General features: G+C 43.7%; 2 protein-coding genes across 5 annotated transcripts in view; one reads left to right on the top strand and one right to left on the bottom strand.

The window, feature by feature from the left end:
- LOC119737360 (deleted in malignant brain tumors 1 protein-like) overlaps nt 1-13,865 on the bottom strand; it is a 38,615-nt gene extending 24,750 nt beyond the window's left edge. For all 4 annotated transcript variants that reach the window (XM_038211662.1, XM_038211671.1, XM_038211680.1 and 1 more), the window contains exon 1: nt 13,071-13,865. The gene's annotated coding sequence lies outside the window, so the exon portion shown is untranslated. The remainder of the gene's footprint in view (nt 1-13,070) is intronic.
- LOC119737379 lies at nt 556-1,683 on the top strand. The gene has a single exon (XM_038211701.1). It carries the CDS (start codon nt 580-582, stop codon nt 1,531-1,533), a length of 954 nt encoding a protein of 317 aa, XP_038067629.1. The 5' UTR covers nt 556-579; the 3' UTR covers nt 1,534-1,683.
- Nucleotides 13,866-15,826: the final 1,961 nt, after the last annotated feature.

The raw sequence follows: 15,826 nt of genomic DNA, 5'->3' as shown, positions 1-15,826 counted from the left end.
CGACGACACAAAAAACGTAAAGCAACCTTGGCACCTAATTAGGCTTTCAAAGGGCGCGAAGGAAGACCTGAACATGTGGCAGGTGTTCCTGCGTAGCTTTAACGGGAGGACAATAATTCCTGACCAGTACTGGGCACTAGACGAAGATCTTCAACTTTTCACAGACGCTAGTGGGGGCATAGGATTTGGGGGGTACTTTCTGGGCCAATGGTTTACCGGGATTTGGCCTCAATCTGTCAAGGATGACAACCCATCCATCGCTTGGCTAGAATTCTTCCCAGTAGTTGTGGCTCTCACACTATGGGGGAAATCCCTTGCCGGGAAGAAAATAATTATCAGGTCAGACAATGAGGCAGTGGTTTCAATAATTAACAAACAGTCATCAAAATGTGGGAAGATCATGAAACTGGTCCGATTCTTTGTCCTCCAGTGCCTCCATGACAACGTTAGCTTCAAGGCCAGACACATTTCGGGAATACATAATAACATCGCTGACGCGCTCTCCCGTTCACAGATGAATCGATTTCGAGAGGTCGCTCCCTCAGCAGCCAAAGACGGGCTGGAAGTCCCACCATTTCTATGGAGGCTATAAACACGGAAGCCCTCCGACTCCTGGGGGCATCCTTTGCGAGTAGTACTTGGGGAACATATAGCAAGGGTGTGGAACAGTTCATCCAATTCCGGCATCATGCTGGCCTCCCACCCCTCTGGCCAGCTCCATGTGGCCACATTGCAGCCTTTATTGCCCATCTCTCACTAGAAGGCCTCGCCCCTTCCACAATCGGTACGTATACAGCCGCGGCCGCTTATGTACATAAAATTAACGGATGGCCCGACCCCACCGACAGCTTCATCGTTCGAAAAATGAGGGAGGGTTGCCGCCGCCAGGGCCGCCGCTGCGACACTAGGCGCCCCATCACGGCAGAACTCCTCGAAAAAATATGCAACATTCTGCGTGCAATCACCTCATCGGATCTTGAGGCTGCACTTTTCTGTGCCGCATTTTCACTGGCCTTTTTCGTTTTTTTCCGAGTTGGGGAACTAACAACTGCTAGCAAATCCGCCGGGCATGACCGAACCCTCAACTTTCATGACGTCTGGTTTGAAAGCAATGATCACTCTGTACTGGTGGTCAGGCTCAGGTTTTCCAAAACTGATCAACGGGGCGATTCTGTTGAACTGCGTTTTCATAGGGATCACCACTCCCCCACTTGCCCCGTGAACATGGTTTCAAGTTACCTCCTCTTGCGCCCACACCTTTCAGGCCCATTTTTTGTTCATGTAGACGGTACACCCCTAACAACCTACCAGTTCAGCCAAATGCTGCGTAAATCCTTAGTGGCCCTAGGCCTTCCCCCTCAGGGCTTTAGCCCCCACAGCTTCCGCATTGGGGCGGCCACTTCCGCCGCTCTGAATGGAACCCCGGTCCCGCAGATCCAATTATTAGGCCGCTGGAAATCCCAAGCCGTAAATTTGTACATCCGGCCTGACAAAGTCCTCCCTCCCTCCCACACAGGGCTGCCCCAGCTGTAACATGTCATTTGCATCCCCGGTTCTGCTTTTGTTTTTGCTTAACTCCATAGGTACAACACGCACCTGGGTGGTTGGTGACAGCATTGTCTTCCGCGCCGGCGAACACGCCTTAAACGAGCCATCATTGGGGCTGCTCACTTGGCGGGGCGTGCGGGGTGCCAAAATATCATCGATGGTCCCCTCTATCCGAGCACAACTCCAACACTCCCCGGTTCCTACCACCATTGTGATCCACCTGGGGACCAACGATTTATTTTCAATTCCTGTTAAAGAGATCCGAGGCAGGTTGGAGGAGGGCTTACAGGGGTTAAGACACATGCTGCCTCACACACGCATAGTTTGGTCGGACATTCTCCTGCGTCTGTTCTACTATGGAGAAGAGCGCCCGGGTGTTGGCAAGAGAAATGTCAACGCTCTGAATAAGTATGCTCATAGGGTGTGTAAAAACTTGGGAAATGCCCACGGGATCGTGCACTCCTGTAATATCAACTCTAGCCAGCAGTCTCTCTACTGGCGGGACGGCCTCCATCTGTCCTCCCTGGGAAGCCAACAATTCTGCAAAAATATTTCGGCAGCCCTGGCCTTCTTTACATCACACCCATCAGCCCTTCTCCATCCTCCCTCGTCGTAAGTTGTTATCTATAGCTCACCGGTCAGTTAACACCTCGGTGTGGTCCTAAAACCAGCCATTCAAATAAATATTAGGTGTCAACATGCTATGCACATTGGTTCACTGCTCGGGGGGGGGGGGGGGGGGGGGGGGGGGGGGGGGGGGGGGTTTGGCAAGTTCCTGTATTCGTAACTTGTTTGGCAGAAATGAGGGGGGCGGGGACACGCCCAAGGTGGAACTAGGGGGGTTAGAAAATCAGAACGACTAATTTTGTATAAAACCAATCACCAGAATCTTAATTCTAGCTAATCACCTAATATTCTGATTACTCTATATCTTGATTATAACCCTTGATCCTAAAGTTTTCATTGCCACCGTTCACTTTTGCTATATATTTTATATAACTGTAAGTGTTGTTCATATATGTGGTTTATTGTAGCTTGATAACCATTGTATTAAGACTCAGTGTAATTTATTTGGTGTAACTTGCCGCGCTTAGTATACCTGTAACTTTATGCTTAATTGCATGGTTTGGTGGTTTACAACACTCATTGTCATCGTTATTTGATTACCAAATTATTGCATTGCGGGGCCTCAACATACAGTGTAATAGTAGACAATGCAAACACGGTAATATTGTATTGGTTAATACATGTAAGATACATGGGACTGTATCATCAAGAGCAATAAACGCTCGGCGAAGGTTAGCCGAAGCTGACCACATATATCCATGTCCGTGTGCTCTCTCTCGTCCTCTCTAGGGCCAATACGGTTTTCCGGTGCTCGTCTCCGGAGAACCCCTTTGGCACAGGGGGGCGTGAGTGGACATTCTAACAGCCTTCTTGTAGGCAAGAAATCGTATGGGATATCTGATTGGTCCGTTTGCTGCAGCCAGCATACTTTCAACCAATCCCTGATGGGGAACTAGGCAGGCTGGCAATGTTTCGCGCGTTTTTCTCCCTTTTCCGCTTTCTTTCGCCGAGCTTCACACACGACAAAATAAAACCCTTCCCTCCCTCCACCATTTAACCAGTTAGTACTGGGCTTACACAATTTTAGTTAGCCCCATGTTTGGGAGTAGCCACTGAACGTTGGAGGTAACCCCTTTGAGGCTAGAGTTAGAGCTGGAGCACATCTTACATGAATGTCATTGACAAGTAAGAAGGGGATGGGGCAGATGTAGACAGGTCCAGACTGGGCGTCAGTTGTCGCATTTCTTCTGGGCTGGGTCTGTTGGGCATAATTTATACCTCAGGTGACGTGAGGTGGGATTTGGTAATCCCGACATGTACACACCTCCCTCGTGGAGGCTGGATTTTGTTCAGCCATGTTTTCTTGTGGACTGTCTGAAGTCCTCCTGGTCGACAGTTTTTCTGCAGGCTTTAATGCCAGGCATATTTTTATGCAGATATTGCTTTGCAATCTGTTTCTCGCCAGGGGGCATTTGTACTCCCAACATCCCTAGCATGCCGCTAAGTAGACCCCTCCCCAGTTCTCACAGTACACGTATACTGCTGCTCTGGGACCCCCACATTACTCGCGGGCTTGGCCTGCTCTCGGGGACCCATATCTCAGCTCTGACCACATAAAAGGCAAACTCACTAGTGCGCCGGGATGGCCTCTCTGGGCCTGTGGCCGCCAATCCCTGCATTCTAAATACAACTTGCCTCTCCCCAACTTGGGGATTCTTCCCCTTGGCCTCCTTCTGTATTTTGGAAGGACGGGGGAGGGGGCAGAAATGAGGGGGGCGGGGACACGCCCAAGGTGGAACTAGGGGGGTTAGAAAATCAGAACGACTAATTTTGTATAAAACCAATCACCAGAATCTTAATTCTAGCTAATCACCTAATATTCTGATTACTCTATATCTTGATTATAACCCTTGATCCTAAAGTTTTCATTGCCACCGTTCACTTTTGCTATATATTTTATATAACTGTAAGTGTTGTTCATATATGTGGTTTATTGTAGCTTGATAACCATTGTATTAAGACTCAGTGTAATTTATTTGGTGTAACTTGCCGCGCTTAGTATACCTGTAACTTTATGCTTAATTGCATGGTTTGGTGGTTTACAACACTCATTGTCATCGTTATTTGATTACCAAATTATTGCATTGCGGGGCCTCAACATACAGTGTAATAGTAGACAATGCAAACACGGTAATATTGTATTGGTTAATACATGTAAGATACATGGGACTGTATCATCAAGAGCAATAAACGCTCGGCGAAGGTTAGCCGAAGCTGACCACATATATCCATGTCCGTGTGCTCTCTCTCGTCCTCTCTAGGGCCAATACCCTGTAGGATACCACAGTGCATGGCTTCGCTTTTGTCCTCAAAGTATGACATCAGCATAAATATTAATATTAAGGGAATGCCAAGTTGTACCGCCCCAATAAAAAAATCCCCATCTCAACCATACCTTTAATCTGTGCATTGCCATGGGCACAGAAGACTAGAAGCAGGTACCACGTTCCCACAAACCAAGCTGCAAACATTGACCTGCAAGGGCCACCCATCTTTTTACTCACAACCAACACAACAGCTTTTGGGAGTTAACAAATAACAGTTGGAATGTTTAGGATGAAGCTCACAAAATTGTCAAACACTGGTTTTCACTGGCGAATTGGGTGGAAAACAAAATGACTATACTGGCTGTAAGAAACACCCTCTCCTTTGGGAATCCAGTGATCACATGTCATCGTTTCAAAGTTGACTCTATTATAGTGATCGTCAAATCCCGTACTGTAGGCTTGCAACCAATCCAACATGTACCGGAAAGTCTTAACCTGCGTGCGCGCATGTGCACATCAATCGCTCAGGGTAACTTTTTTTGGTTTTTCCACTTTTCTTCGTGTTTCCACATGCCCACTGTTTGTATTGCACTTCCGCACTGCAGTTACTTTATCAGTCTGTGAACTGCCTTCCTAGTGCATGTGATGGATTGATGTGAAATATACGCACTTCCTTCCTTGACATTTGAAATAACACATTAAACATACACGTACCGGTACATCCTGTGCAAACCATGTGAAATTCCGTTATGTGATGTGGTCAGTCTTATTTATCGACCAAAAACAGTTAGATGCATTTCCTTATAATGCCATTCCCACCACCGATACACCAAATGTAATCAGATTCCCCAAGCTTCCCACTTTCGTTTTTGTAATTTTGGATAATACGGTACAAGTATGAGGTTACATGTGCTATGTATTTTATTTTCTCTAATTTTATGTATTCATGTCTTTCAGAGGATTTCCTTTAAAATGATAAAGAGTGAAATCTGAAGGTTCGTGTCAATGAAGTGTACATTTCAAAGTTGTAAATGCATGAAGTTGAACATGCTCCCATAACTCTGATCCTTTCCAGCCAAAAAAAAGTAGACAGGTCTACATCTATACTTTAATTCCAGGATTTGTGTGTGTGTGTGTGTGTGTGTGTCTGTCTGTCGGTTCGAGCGGTTCTCGAAAAAGCTGCAAAAAACCCCGAAAATTTTAGCCCATTTTAGGATCTCATGAAAGATTTGGCCTGTGTAAGCATGAGTATGGCACCGCTGAGTTGTGTGATGTCACAATTAACACAACGTACAAGAATTTGGTAAACAAAAGAGATGCGTATAAGGCAAAAAAAAGTCTTCGGTTTCTGGTATGGAGCTTGCCCAAAAGTGGTGCGGTGACACAGCTTTTTCCCATACTTTTTTGTACAACACCATCTGAAATGGTGCCCAACTATTCTGTGCAAAATATATGGGAGCCCAGAAAGGCCACATAAAGCTTATACTCGATCGTAACCCCATCTAAAAACACGTTAAAACTGTGCAGCAGCAGGATTCCAGTCAAACCAGTGAGTTTGGCAGTTTTGAGGGTTGAGACATCATCTTACATTTTAATTTTGGCGACGCGTGCATACCAAAAACAGAGCCTTCTCTTTTTTTGGCTTAAGTACCGGTACATGTAACATACCATGTACATGTTTACACATGTGCGTTCAACCGATGAACATGTGTACAACCTGTGGAAACAACACCATGAATCGTGTGCACTGTTTGTATGAGCAGTTCTCAACTGCCCCTTCTGAACTCGGTCCACTCGGAAGTCCGACGCCTCATACGTCCGACGCCTCATAAGTCCGACATTTCGGACTTATGAGACGTCAGACCTAAGAGGTGTCGGACTTATGAGGCATCACATTTATTTAATCCGATAGCTCTGACGCCTCATAAACTCCGAAACAGTGTTTGTCCACTGTCGGACTAATGAGGCTTTCGGACCTATGGACAAACTAAGTGGAAGGCACAAACATACGTGTCCCCACTTCACTCCCATAGGAAAGCGCATATATGTAAACGACGCCATTATGTCATTACATCTCAGGTCTATTGTGGCATCTGTTTTCTTTTACATGTTGAATTATACATTATTAAGGGAATAAATGTGTGCTCCGGAGGTTTTTATCACTCGTTTAATACTGCTTAGAGTCTGGGTGCTGATAATTACCCGAGCCGGAGGCGAGGGTAATTATCAGCACCCAGACTCTAAGCGGTATTAAACAGAGTGATAAATACCGACCGAGCACATATTTATTCCCATTCATTAATACCTTATCCGTAAAAAAATATCAAATAATTCGTTCAAAAAATCCCGATTTTGTTCAACAAGTTCACTTCATGCTTTTTAAACATCCCTCTAGCAAAATAATGGAGTGTTCAGCTGGCGAGTAAGATGTAAACAACCCTTTTATGGAGATTGGCGTGCGCGTAACATGTTCTGCGCGATGTCACGCAGAACGCACCTGGGGCGTTGCGTTTTGAATTTAGAACTATAAAATTCTGACTCGTTTGTAGTGTTGCGCATGCCTACGTGAGGATTGTGAACATTCAACCAATGAAACGGTAAGAAGCACTGGATTTTTAGGAGTCCACATTTTATTGTGACACTTGAAAAGTGTTTAAGACCATGCCAGCTAGCCATGTCTTTATCATCCGTTTAAGACCGGCCAGGTGACGGGCTCTCGACCAATAGGAATAGCTAAACTGTCTGAGGTATTTATGAATGGGCAATAACTAGGGTGATAACCACCATTTGACGTTTAAAATTTAAGACTGGAATGTTCAGAATACATTTTGTTACTGTTAGGCCTATCTATTCAGGGCATAATACACAGTGTGTGCACATTGTACTATAAAATGTTAGAATTTGAAATTGTAGTTTTAAAATCTTCCTATTTTTAACCAGAATTAATTTCCTGGGCTGAAATTCGGACTTAATATCCCAATACATAAAGTACTTCAATTTGTGACAGATCAACATACCTTGGAAATTCCTAACTCATTAATAAAAATAACAGCGTTGCTGTTGAAACCCCTCAGCCAGAGTCAGGTTATCATCCGGGAACCATTAACATTTAACTCACCACGGTGACCTTGACCTTTGACCTTTTGACCCCAAAACCAATCCCAACTTGCCTACTCCCAAGGGCAACACCCTACCAAAGTTAGACATAAAAATCTTATTTCTAACTCAAGTTATCATCCGGAAACCATTTACCTTGAATTCACCATGCTGACCTTGACCTTTGACCTTGTGACCCCAAAACCAATCCCAACTTGCCTACTCCCAAGAGTAACCCTCTACAAAAGTTAGACCCCAAAATCTCATTTCTAACTCAATTATCATCCTGTAACCATTTATCTTTAACTCACCATGGTGACCTTGACCTTTGACCTTTTGACCCCAAAACCAATCCCAACTTGCCTAACACCAAGGGCAACCCTCTACCAAAGTTAGACACCAAAATCTCATTTCTAACTCAAGTTATCATCAGGAAACCATTTACCTTTAACTCACCACGGTGACCTTGACCTTTGACCTTTTGACCCCAAAACCAATCCCAACTTGCCTACTCCCAAGGGCAACCCTCTACCAAAGTTAGACACCAAAATCTCATTTCTAACTCAAGTTATCATCAGGAAACCATTTACCTTTAACTCACCACGGTGACCTTGACCTTTGACCTTTTGACCTCAAAACCAATCCCAACTTGCCTACTCCCAAGGGCAACCCCCTACCGAAGTTACAACCCCAAACGACATTTTAAACTCAAGTTATCATCCGGAAACCAAGCTACCCGGACGGACGGACGGACGGACGGACATACATCCGGACGGACGGACGCCCTAGGCGATGACAATACCCCTCGAGCCTCTCGGCTGAGGGGTAAAAATGAAAGTCTGGTGAACTTATCACATTTAAAAGGCAACTTTTTTCCGAGCCACATGTATACGTATTCCGATACCCGCACCATTTGTAATGGTCCCTAGTAAAATGAAGCACGCCCTGCAAGAAAAAAAATTGTAAACAGGCCTGTACGTACTACAATGTAAAAAAGTATTTGTTGACATATTTCCTTTTCAGGCCTTCGACAGGTACTCATTTGGGTTTCATTTTTTGTTCTTCAGGGCTATGAAGATGCCATTTGCTCAGTTGATGGAACATTTTAGTCTGAAATGTGTTGAACTAAAATTTTAAGAATACTCTCTTAATGATGGATCTCCCACATTTATGTTTTCTAAGTCATGACCTCGCTATTCTTTTCTCGGGATGTCAGTCAACAGCTTGAAAACACAATAAACACTTACAATGCATTGTTCTATAGACAGCATAATATACCCTGTTGCACCCGTAAGACAAGGCACATTAAATATGTTACTTGTTGACCCTGTAAGAAGATAATTTAAGAGTAATTGTCTTAAAGAAGTTGTAACTTCAAAACAACTTTATTCTAAAACATGTGCTTGTTGCTGGGTCATGTTTGCTGGTTGTACAATCATGGAGGAAACCCATGCAGATTCCTGTACTCAAACCAGGGTGACCGTAAGGTCATGGCCAAATTCTGCTAAATGCACTTCAAAAATCTACCAGATTCTCCAGAATTACTCGAAATACACAATAAACACTTAAAATCACATGCAGATCGATGTTGTAGTATTGCCTTAATTAAGGTTCAAATTACATTATTAACAATATATAGTCACATAAAGATGTTATGAAATTGCGTAAATTTCAGGTAGTAAAACGCGGTTGCATCACTTCCATGACTTCCCAGAGAACCTCAGCACTTAGACCAACCAACCTGTCCCATAAAAAATGCAAGCAGAATATAATTCTGTCAAAAATCTGCCAAAAAAAATCCATTCTGTCAAATTTTCTGTCAAACTTGTTTTTTTAACAAAAAATCTGTCAAAGTTAGCTGAAAATCGGCTAAAACGATCACCATGGTGGAAACTCATTAAGATTCGGGCAAGTCCATTCTTCCTAAGGCAGGCATGCAACTGGGAAATCACAAAAAAAGAGGAAATGCAAATCTTTCCCAGACTTTGTACAGTGTTTTTCTATTTTCAATGGCACACATGGGAAGAGAAAAAGAGGAAATCAGCTGATCCGAGGAAAAGTTGCATGCCTACCTAAGGGTAAGGGTAAACTCAGGGTTAATGTACTCAAAAAAGGGGGGAAATTAAAACAAAATTACCGTATTCTGGGCCTCTACAAAAATGTACTGCCAAAGCTGAATTAGGTCTTGTACTATAGTCTGGAATTTGCAGGCATTTTATAATTAGTTCAGGGTAGGCAGAAGATTCATGCGTGGCGTATACCAGGTACCTATGCCACGTATGTTCACGGCTCATATATCAGGACTTTCCCTGAATTTTGTAACAACTATTGCCACATCCTACCGGTAGCTATTGCAACATCTGCTTTGACATTATACATTTTTGTGTACCTTGACCTTTGACCTGACATACCATACCAACAGTATGACTTTCTGCTCCGTTATGATTTTGGCATAACAATTAGCATGCAGACTGTTAAAACAAAAGATTCTTTGCAAATTACTTAGGAAGCTGCCATTGAGATTAACTTGTTGGTGTTTTCTATATTTTTGGCAGACATTGTTTAAACACTTGTAAATTAGGTAGTACATAAACTGTATGTTTGCAGCCCATACGGACACATTGTAGGCCTATACTCAGTTCATTTTGGCAACATGCAGTTACATGCTCGGCCATTTATTCTTATTTTTTTTTCATATTTATATTTACCTGCACCCGATTTCATCAAACACTTCGTAACTTACGATGCGTCGCAGACGCGTCCTGCGACCCATTTCACGAAACACGTCGTAAGCTAGTGCGAAGCGTCGTAGGTGTATTTATAGCACAACTCGGTGACTGTTTTATGTCTTTAGTCAGCGTACAGTAAACAGTCGTCTGATATTCAACAAATACAGTCGTCGGATCTCAGCTCGAAATTTGTTACAACATAAAACAAAATGGCGGCCGTGCGATGCAATTTTGAAGGAAAACAAGCTCTCATTGGACTGTGTAGCTACTTTGAAATTTTAACTCTAATATTCCCGTCTAATTCATAATTATTCAATGAATTTTCTATTTACAACTTTACACACATTGCCTCGATATTATAATCTCGTTAATGTAATGTTTATATGGCATAAAAATGGCTTAGAAATGACTCTTCTTATTTTGCGATGACGACTAGACACGTCGTAACTTGCGACGTGTTTTAAGCCGTTGTCAAGAAACTTACGAGGCGTTCAACACATCGCAACTTTCGAGAAATGGATGATACGACGCGTCGCGAGTTGCGACGTGTTACACGTTGTAACTCGAGTTGCGACGCGTCGCAGCGCTTCGTGAAGTCGGGTGCTGTATCCAGAGGCTGAGTTTATGAAAGAAAAGCTACTCTGGGCTACTTCAGGGTATTTGATATTTTTGCACCACAAGATCATCCCTTTACCTACCTGTATCATGACAACTTGTAACCTTGGCATGTATCTGGGGGATAGATAGGCCGTTTACACAAAAACTGACTACATTTTGACAAAGTCATTAAACACTGAAGGAAGTTCAAAAACAATCTGAATCTTTGAACAAATAAAGGCAAGATATGAAGATTTAGGTGGAAAAAATTTCAATACCATGGGTAATTGCCCACAGGCAGACAGGGTGAATTCGCCAGCCAAAAATAGGAGAAAACGTCCCCATTTTTCAACTGGGACACTTTTCAAGGGCTCGTAACTTTAATATTAAATCTTCCATGTTGTAAATTTTCTTTTTACAGGCAGACCTGTGCCCAAATAAAAGGAATACAGCATCATTAGCCCTAGGGAACACATGTCACAAACTGATGGGGGGTCCTCGAAAATTGAAATTTTGATTTCCGATTTTGAATAATTTCAAAATTCAGGGGTTAAATACTCTAAAACCATACAAGATAGGCAATTTCTGATTGCAGATTCTGAAAGCCTGGGCACAAATTACCCAAGATACAAACATTCAGCCTGTAATTCCTATTCATTTTGAGAAATTGGTCTCCAAAACCCCTTGCAAATTAACATTTTTGGCTCGCGAGTGTAAAAAGTGGGCGTGGACGGAAATTTTGGGAGGGCGTATCTCGAGAACTGTCACGAGTAAAAGTCTAAAATTTTGCATGTGTTCGTTTTTCATGTACAGGCTAGATGTTCTTCTAAAAAAAAATTAGCCAAATCTGAGAGGGTCACCATGGAAGATTTTCAGATTTTGGTTGAGTTCATATGGAATGACCCTGGAGTTGAAATGTGGTGATCGTCTTACAACGTAAGGCTATCCTGGCTAGCTAAGATGCAAATTATCTGCACGCCAAGTTTCAACCAAATCGGCCTTTTATTTCTGTACATACACATGTACATGTATATATAAGCCATTGAAAAAATTAACTTTTATGATGAATATGTCACATGCTCTATGATGAAGTCACGTTGACATCATAACGTCACATGTCAATTGCGCACATTTACTATGTGGTCTCGGTCTGCGCCAAGTTTGGAGTTTGGAGATTAATGACAGTGTCAAATTTTGTAATTAGAATCAAATCGAAACAATTTATAAAAAAAATCAGCCAATGACGTCTTTGTGACGTCACTTCAGATGTTGCATATTATTAACATTTTCGAATCCCCCGCCAAGTTTCATGACAATCAGACTTACCCTTATATGTTTTTCCTAATAATTGGTGAGCAGAAATTACTACTAAGCAATTTAAATGATAAGATAAAATTCTGGGGAGAACCATTCACAAGCAATACAAATCACATGAAAAATTAAGCTGGTAACCTGCCTCTGCTTAAAGCACGAGTCCATCATTTGCAGCTATCCAAAAAAGTAACCGGCGTAATTATTGTTGAAAAACATACTGGTTGAAAGATAATAAGGGGACTAAACTCCCTGTGAAATGATTCTTTCTGGCAAGCTCTCATTTTGAAGAAATCAACGAAAGAAGGCATTTCCAACGGTGCTTCTTAACAGTTGTTCGTTTTGTTATTCGGAGCAGCGCGCACAAGCATTGGAACGACGCACAGGCGCGCGTGGTTGCTATAATTCTTTGGATCAGTGCGCAACATCGCATAAAGCTGCAATTCAAAACAATTCGCAACATGATTTAGCAACTTTTGATTTTAAATTGAGATCCTAGAATGCTGTTTTTCTCGGAATATGAAGCTGAAGCTGAGCTGAAACTTCATCAAGTAAGTTGTTCAGTATCCTTCATTAGATTTTGAACACTTTTGTTGCTTCAAACGAACAAAATGCACTAATTACAAATGATGGACTAGGGCCTATAGCTTTAACCATATTAACAAATAAAAAAATTATATTCTTTACTCAGCAAATGTTTGTGCTTCGCAGCAACATGAAATACTTTCTTTTTGAAGGGTTTAGAGGTGTATCAAATTTGCCCTTCAATGTTACATGACTTTATATTAGTTTATAGGTGCAACGACCCAACTACGACATCATCCCAACTATAGTTAGGAATTCCTAAACTATAGTTGGGACCACTGCCATAGTTGGGGCATAACAGCAGTCTTACCGTTGGTTTGATGACGTTCGGCTTGTGGTCACTTGAGTCTTTTCTCCCACTTGCTCATCTTGCGACCCAAGTCCATGCTGCAGCATGATGGCCTTCAGCACCTCCACCAGAATGAACTCCTTGCACTGGGTGGCCAGCAAGCCATTGGCCAGATGGTGGTCCTTGCAGCGTGATGGCCTTCAGCACCTCCACCAGGCTGAACTCCTTGCGCTGGGTGGCCAGCAAGCCATTGACCAGATGGTGGTCCTTGCAGCGTGATGGCCTTCAGCACCTCCACCAGGCTGAACTCCTTGCGCTGGGCGGCCAGCAAGCCATTGGCCAGATGGTGGTCCTTGCAGCGTGATGGCCTTCAGCACCTCAACCAGGCTGAACTCCTTGCGCTGGGCAGCCAGCAAGCCATTGGCCAGATGGTGGTCCTTGCAGCGTGATGGCCTTCAGCACCTCAACCAGGCTGAACTCCTTGCACTGGGCGGCCAGCAAGCCATTGACCAGATGGTGGTCCTTGCAGCGTGATGGCCTTCAGCACCTCCACCAGGCTGAACTCCTTGCACTGGGCGGCCAGCAAGCCATTGACCAGATGGTGGTCCTTGCAGCGTGATGGCCTTCAGCACCTCAACCAGGCTGAACTCCTTGCACTGGGCGGCCAGCAAGCCATTGGCCAGATGGTGGTCCTTGCAGCGTGATGGCCTTCAGCACCTCCACCAGGCTGAACTCCTTGCACTGGGCGGCCAGCAAGCCATTGGCCAGATGGTGGTCCTTGCAGGCCCAGGCCGTGGCCAAGGAACTGGCTTTGAAACATTACCTGTAAGAAGATGGAAGAAGACATGTAGAATATTAGACAGTGGGCCAGAAATCCTATCTCACCTAAAAAATGAAGTTTGTCAAAGTTTTAGGTGGCAACATAAAAATGTAAATTTGTTAATTTACGGCAATTATTGATGCTTGCGCTACGAATGTGAAAAACGTTATCCACATTTCAACTTTGTTTAAATTATTTTTCCATGTAATTTATTAGTCATTCTTACAATATTAAAGTCCATAACTGTGTAGGGTTTAGTTTATGGAAGTGCACAAATAATGGTCACACGAGGATAGGCAAGCAATATGTTGACTGAAAAGTGTCCTTGATCATGTAGTGCCGTGCACAGTTGACTATACAACTGTGAGGCAAGATTCTGCATGTGCTTTGTGTGTCTGCAGTCAGTACATGCACGCCTTTCGACCATTGTCTACCCTTGAACAATATGATCACAGAGTCAACATAAAAAGGTCAAAATGGAGAAAAGGTTTGTGGGAAAAACGACCCTCCCTTTCCACCAGGCTGGCTATACGACCCTGACCTACGTGTACGCGTACTTGTGCTTTCTGGCCTTCTAGAAACTTTTCCACAACTTACTGACGTATGCAGTAACTGCGGCCTAGAAACTTCTTTACAACTCAGTTTTAGTGACGTACCGGTAGGCACTATTAAAAATGCGGCCTAGAAACTTCTTCACAACTTAGTGACGTGGCACTAACTAGAGTACTTGTTTATTCAGCCATGCATGCCTACATGAATGCATTTTCAAAGACAGCTTTCAGTTAAATAAACCTGAGTTTAGTGTAAGTTTTCAGAGATTTCACTGCATTTTGGACAAGATAAGTTTTATATACATGTAGTTCTTGGCCAAACCATCTGACTGAACACAATGTGCCATGGTGTTTTATACAGCATTAGTTTCAGCTGATAGTGATTGTTAGACATTTAGAGAATATTTTAGTGTTTTATACAGCATTAGTGTAGGGGTCCGTGTCTTTTGAGAGACTCCGTAGTCCTGTGTGAGACCGTGATTTCATCATTTCTATTTATAGCGTGTAGCGACATGTCACCGCTACTCATCCACATGTAGTGCAAATAGTTCCTTTGAGGAAAAGTAGGCCCTATTTATTTAAAACAGTTTGGACGCATCAATCCCGGATTCACTTATTTGTAAAATTCTATTAATATGTGAGAATGTATCCTGTAACTACTCTCTCTGGACTACTACCTTATCGTGGTGGAGGAGTTTGTGCACCTCAGTGACCCTGAGAGCTATGCTGGCAGGAGTTCTTTTACTCCTAGCAGGGCCACCCAAGCCAGACAGGTCAAAGGGTAGAGGTCAGACGAAAGGTAGTCCACATCTGTCAGCTCGGCAGCAGGGGCTGGCAGCTACAATCATGGCATATTCAATTGTTTGCTACTGGCATGTTGTAGCCGACTGGCAAGCGGATGAGCTCATCTTGGGTCAACGGCTGTTGGTCAACAGGCATAGTTAGTTTGCTACTGCGGGGCAGCCTCCATTCATCCCTGCTGTCACGCTTTGTTGCGTTCCGCTGGATTCGATGAATGTCAGGCCCAGAGGAGAGCGTCTGTCCTGGGCAAGCATTCGCTCTCTTTTCCCCTCTGCCTCGGCGCTCGGCGTCTACTAATCATGATGGTTTCCAATAATATTCAGCTACCGGCAATGCGGGAGCCACCCTCTTCGGGGGCTTTCGTTGCTCGGCAAGGTTCGTGTTCCAGGCAGGCGCGACCTGGTCGTCATCCTGCTACTGCCTATATAGCCTTCGCTTGTTGGAATGTTCGTTCTCTTGGTGTTCATACAGACAGCCACTCCTCCTCGCCAAGAAAATCAGCAGTGGTTGACCTCGAGCTTACTCGTCTCGGTATAAGTGTTGCAGCTCTCAGCGAAACCTGGCTAACTGGCTGTGGTTCTATTCGAGAGGAAAATTTCACCTTC

Source organism: Patiria miniata, unplaced genomic scaffold (genome assembly GCF_015706575.1).
Source record: "Patiria miniata isolate m_02_andy unplaced genomic scaffold, ASM1570657v1 HiC_scaffold_10, whole genome shotgun sequence".
NCBI lineage: Eukaryota > Metazoa > Echinodermata > Asteroidea > Valvatida > Asterinidae > Patiria > Patiria miniata.
Note: the sequence above shows the minus strand (reverse complement) of the source record. Positions and strands in the feature narration are given on the sequence as shown.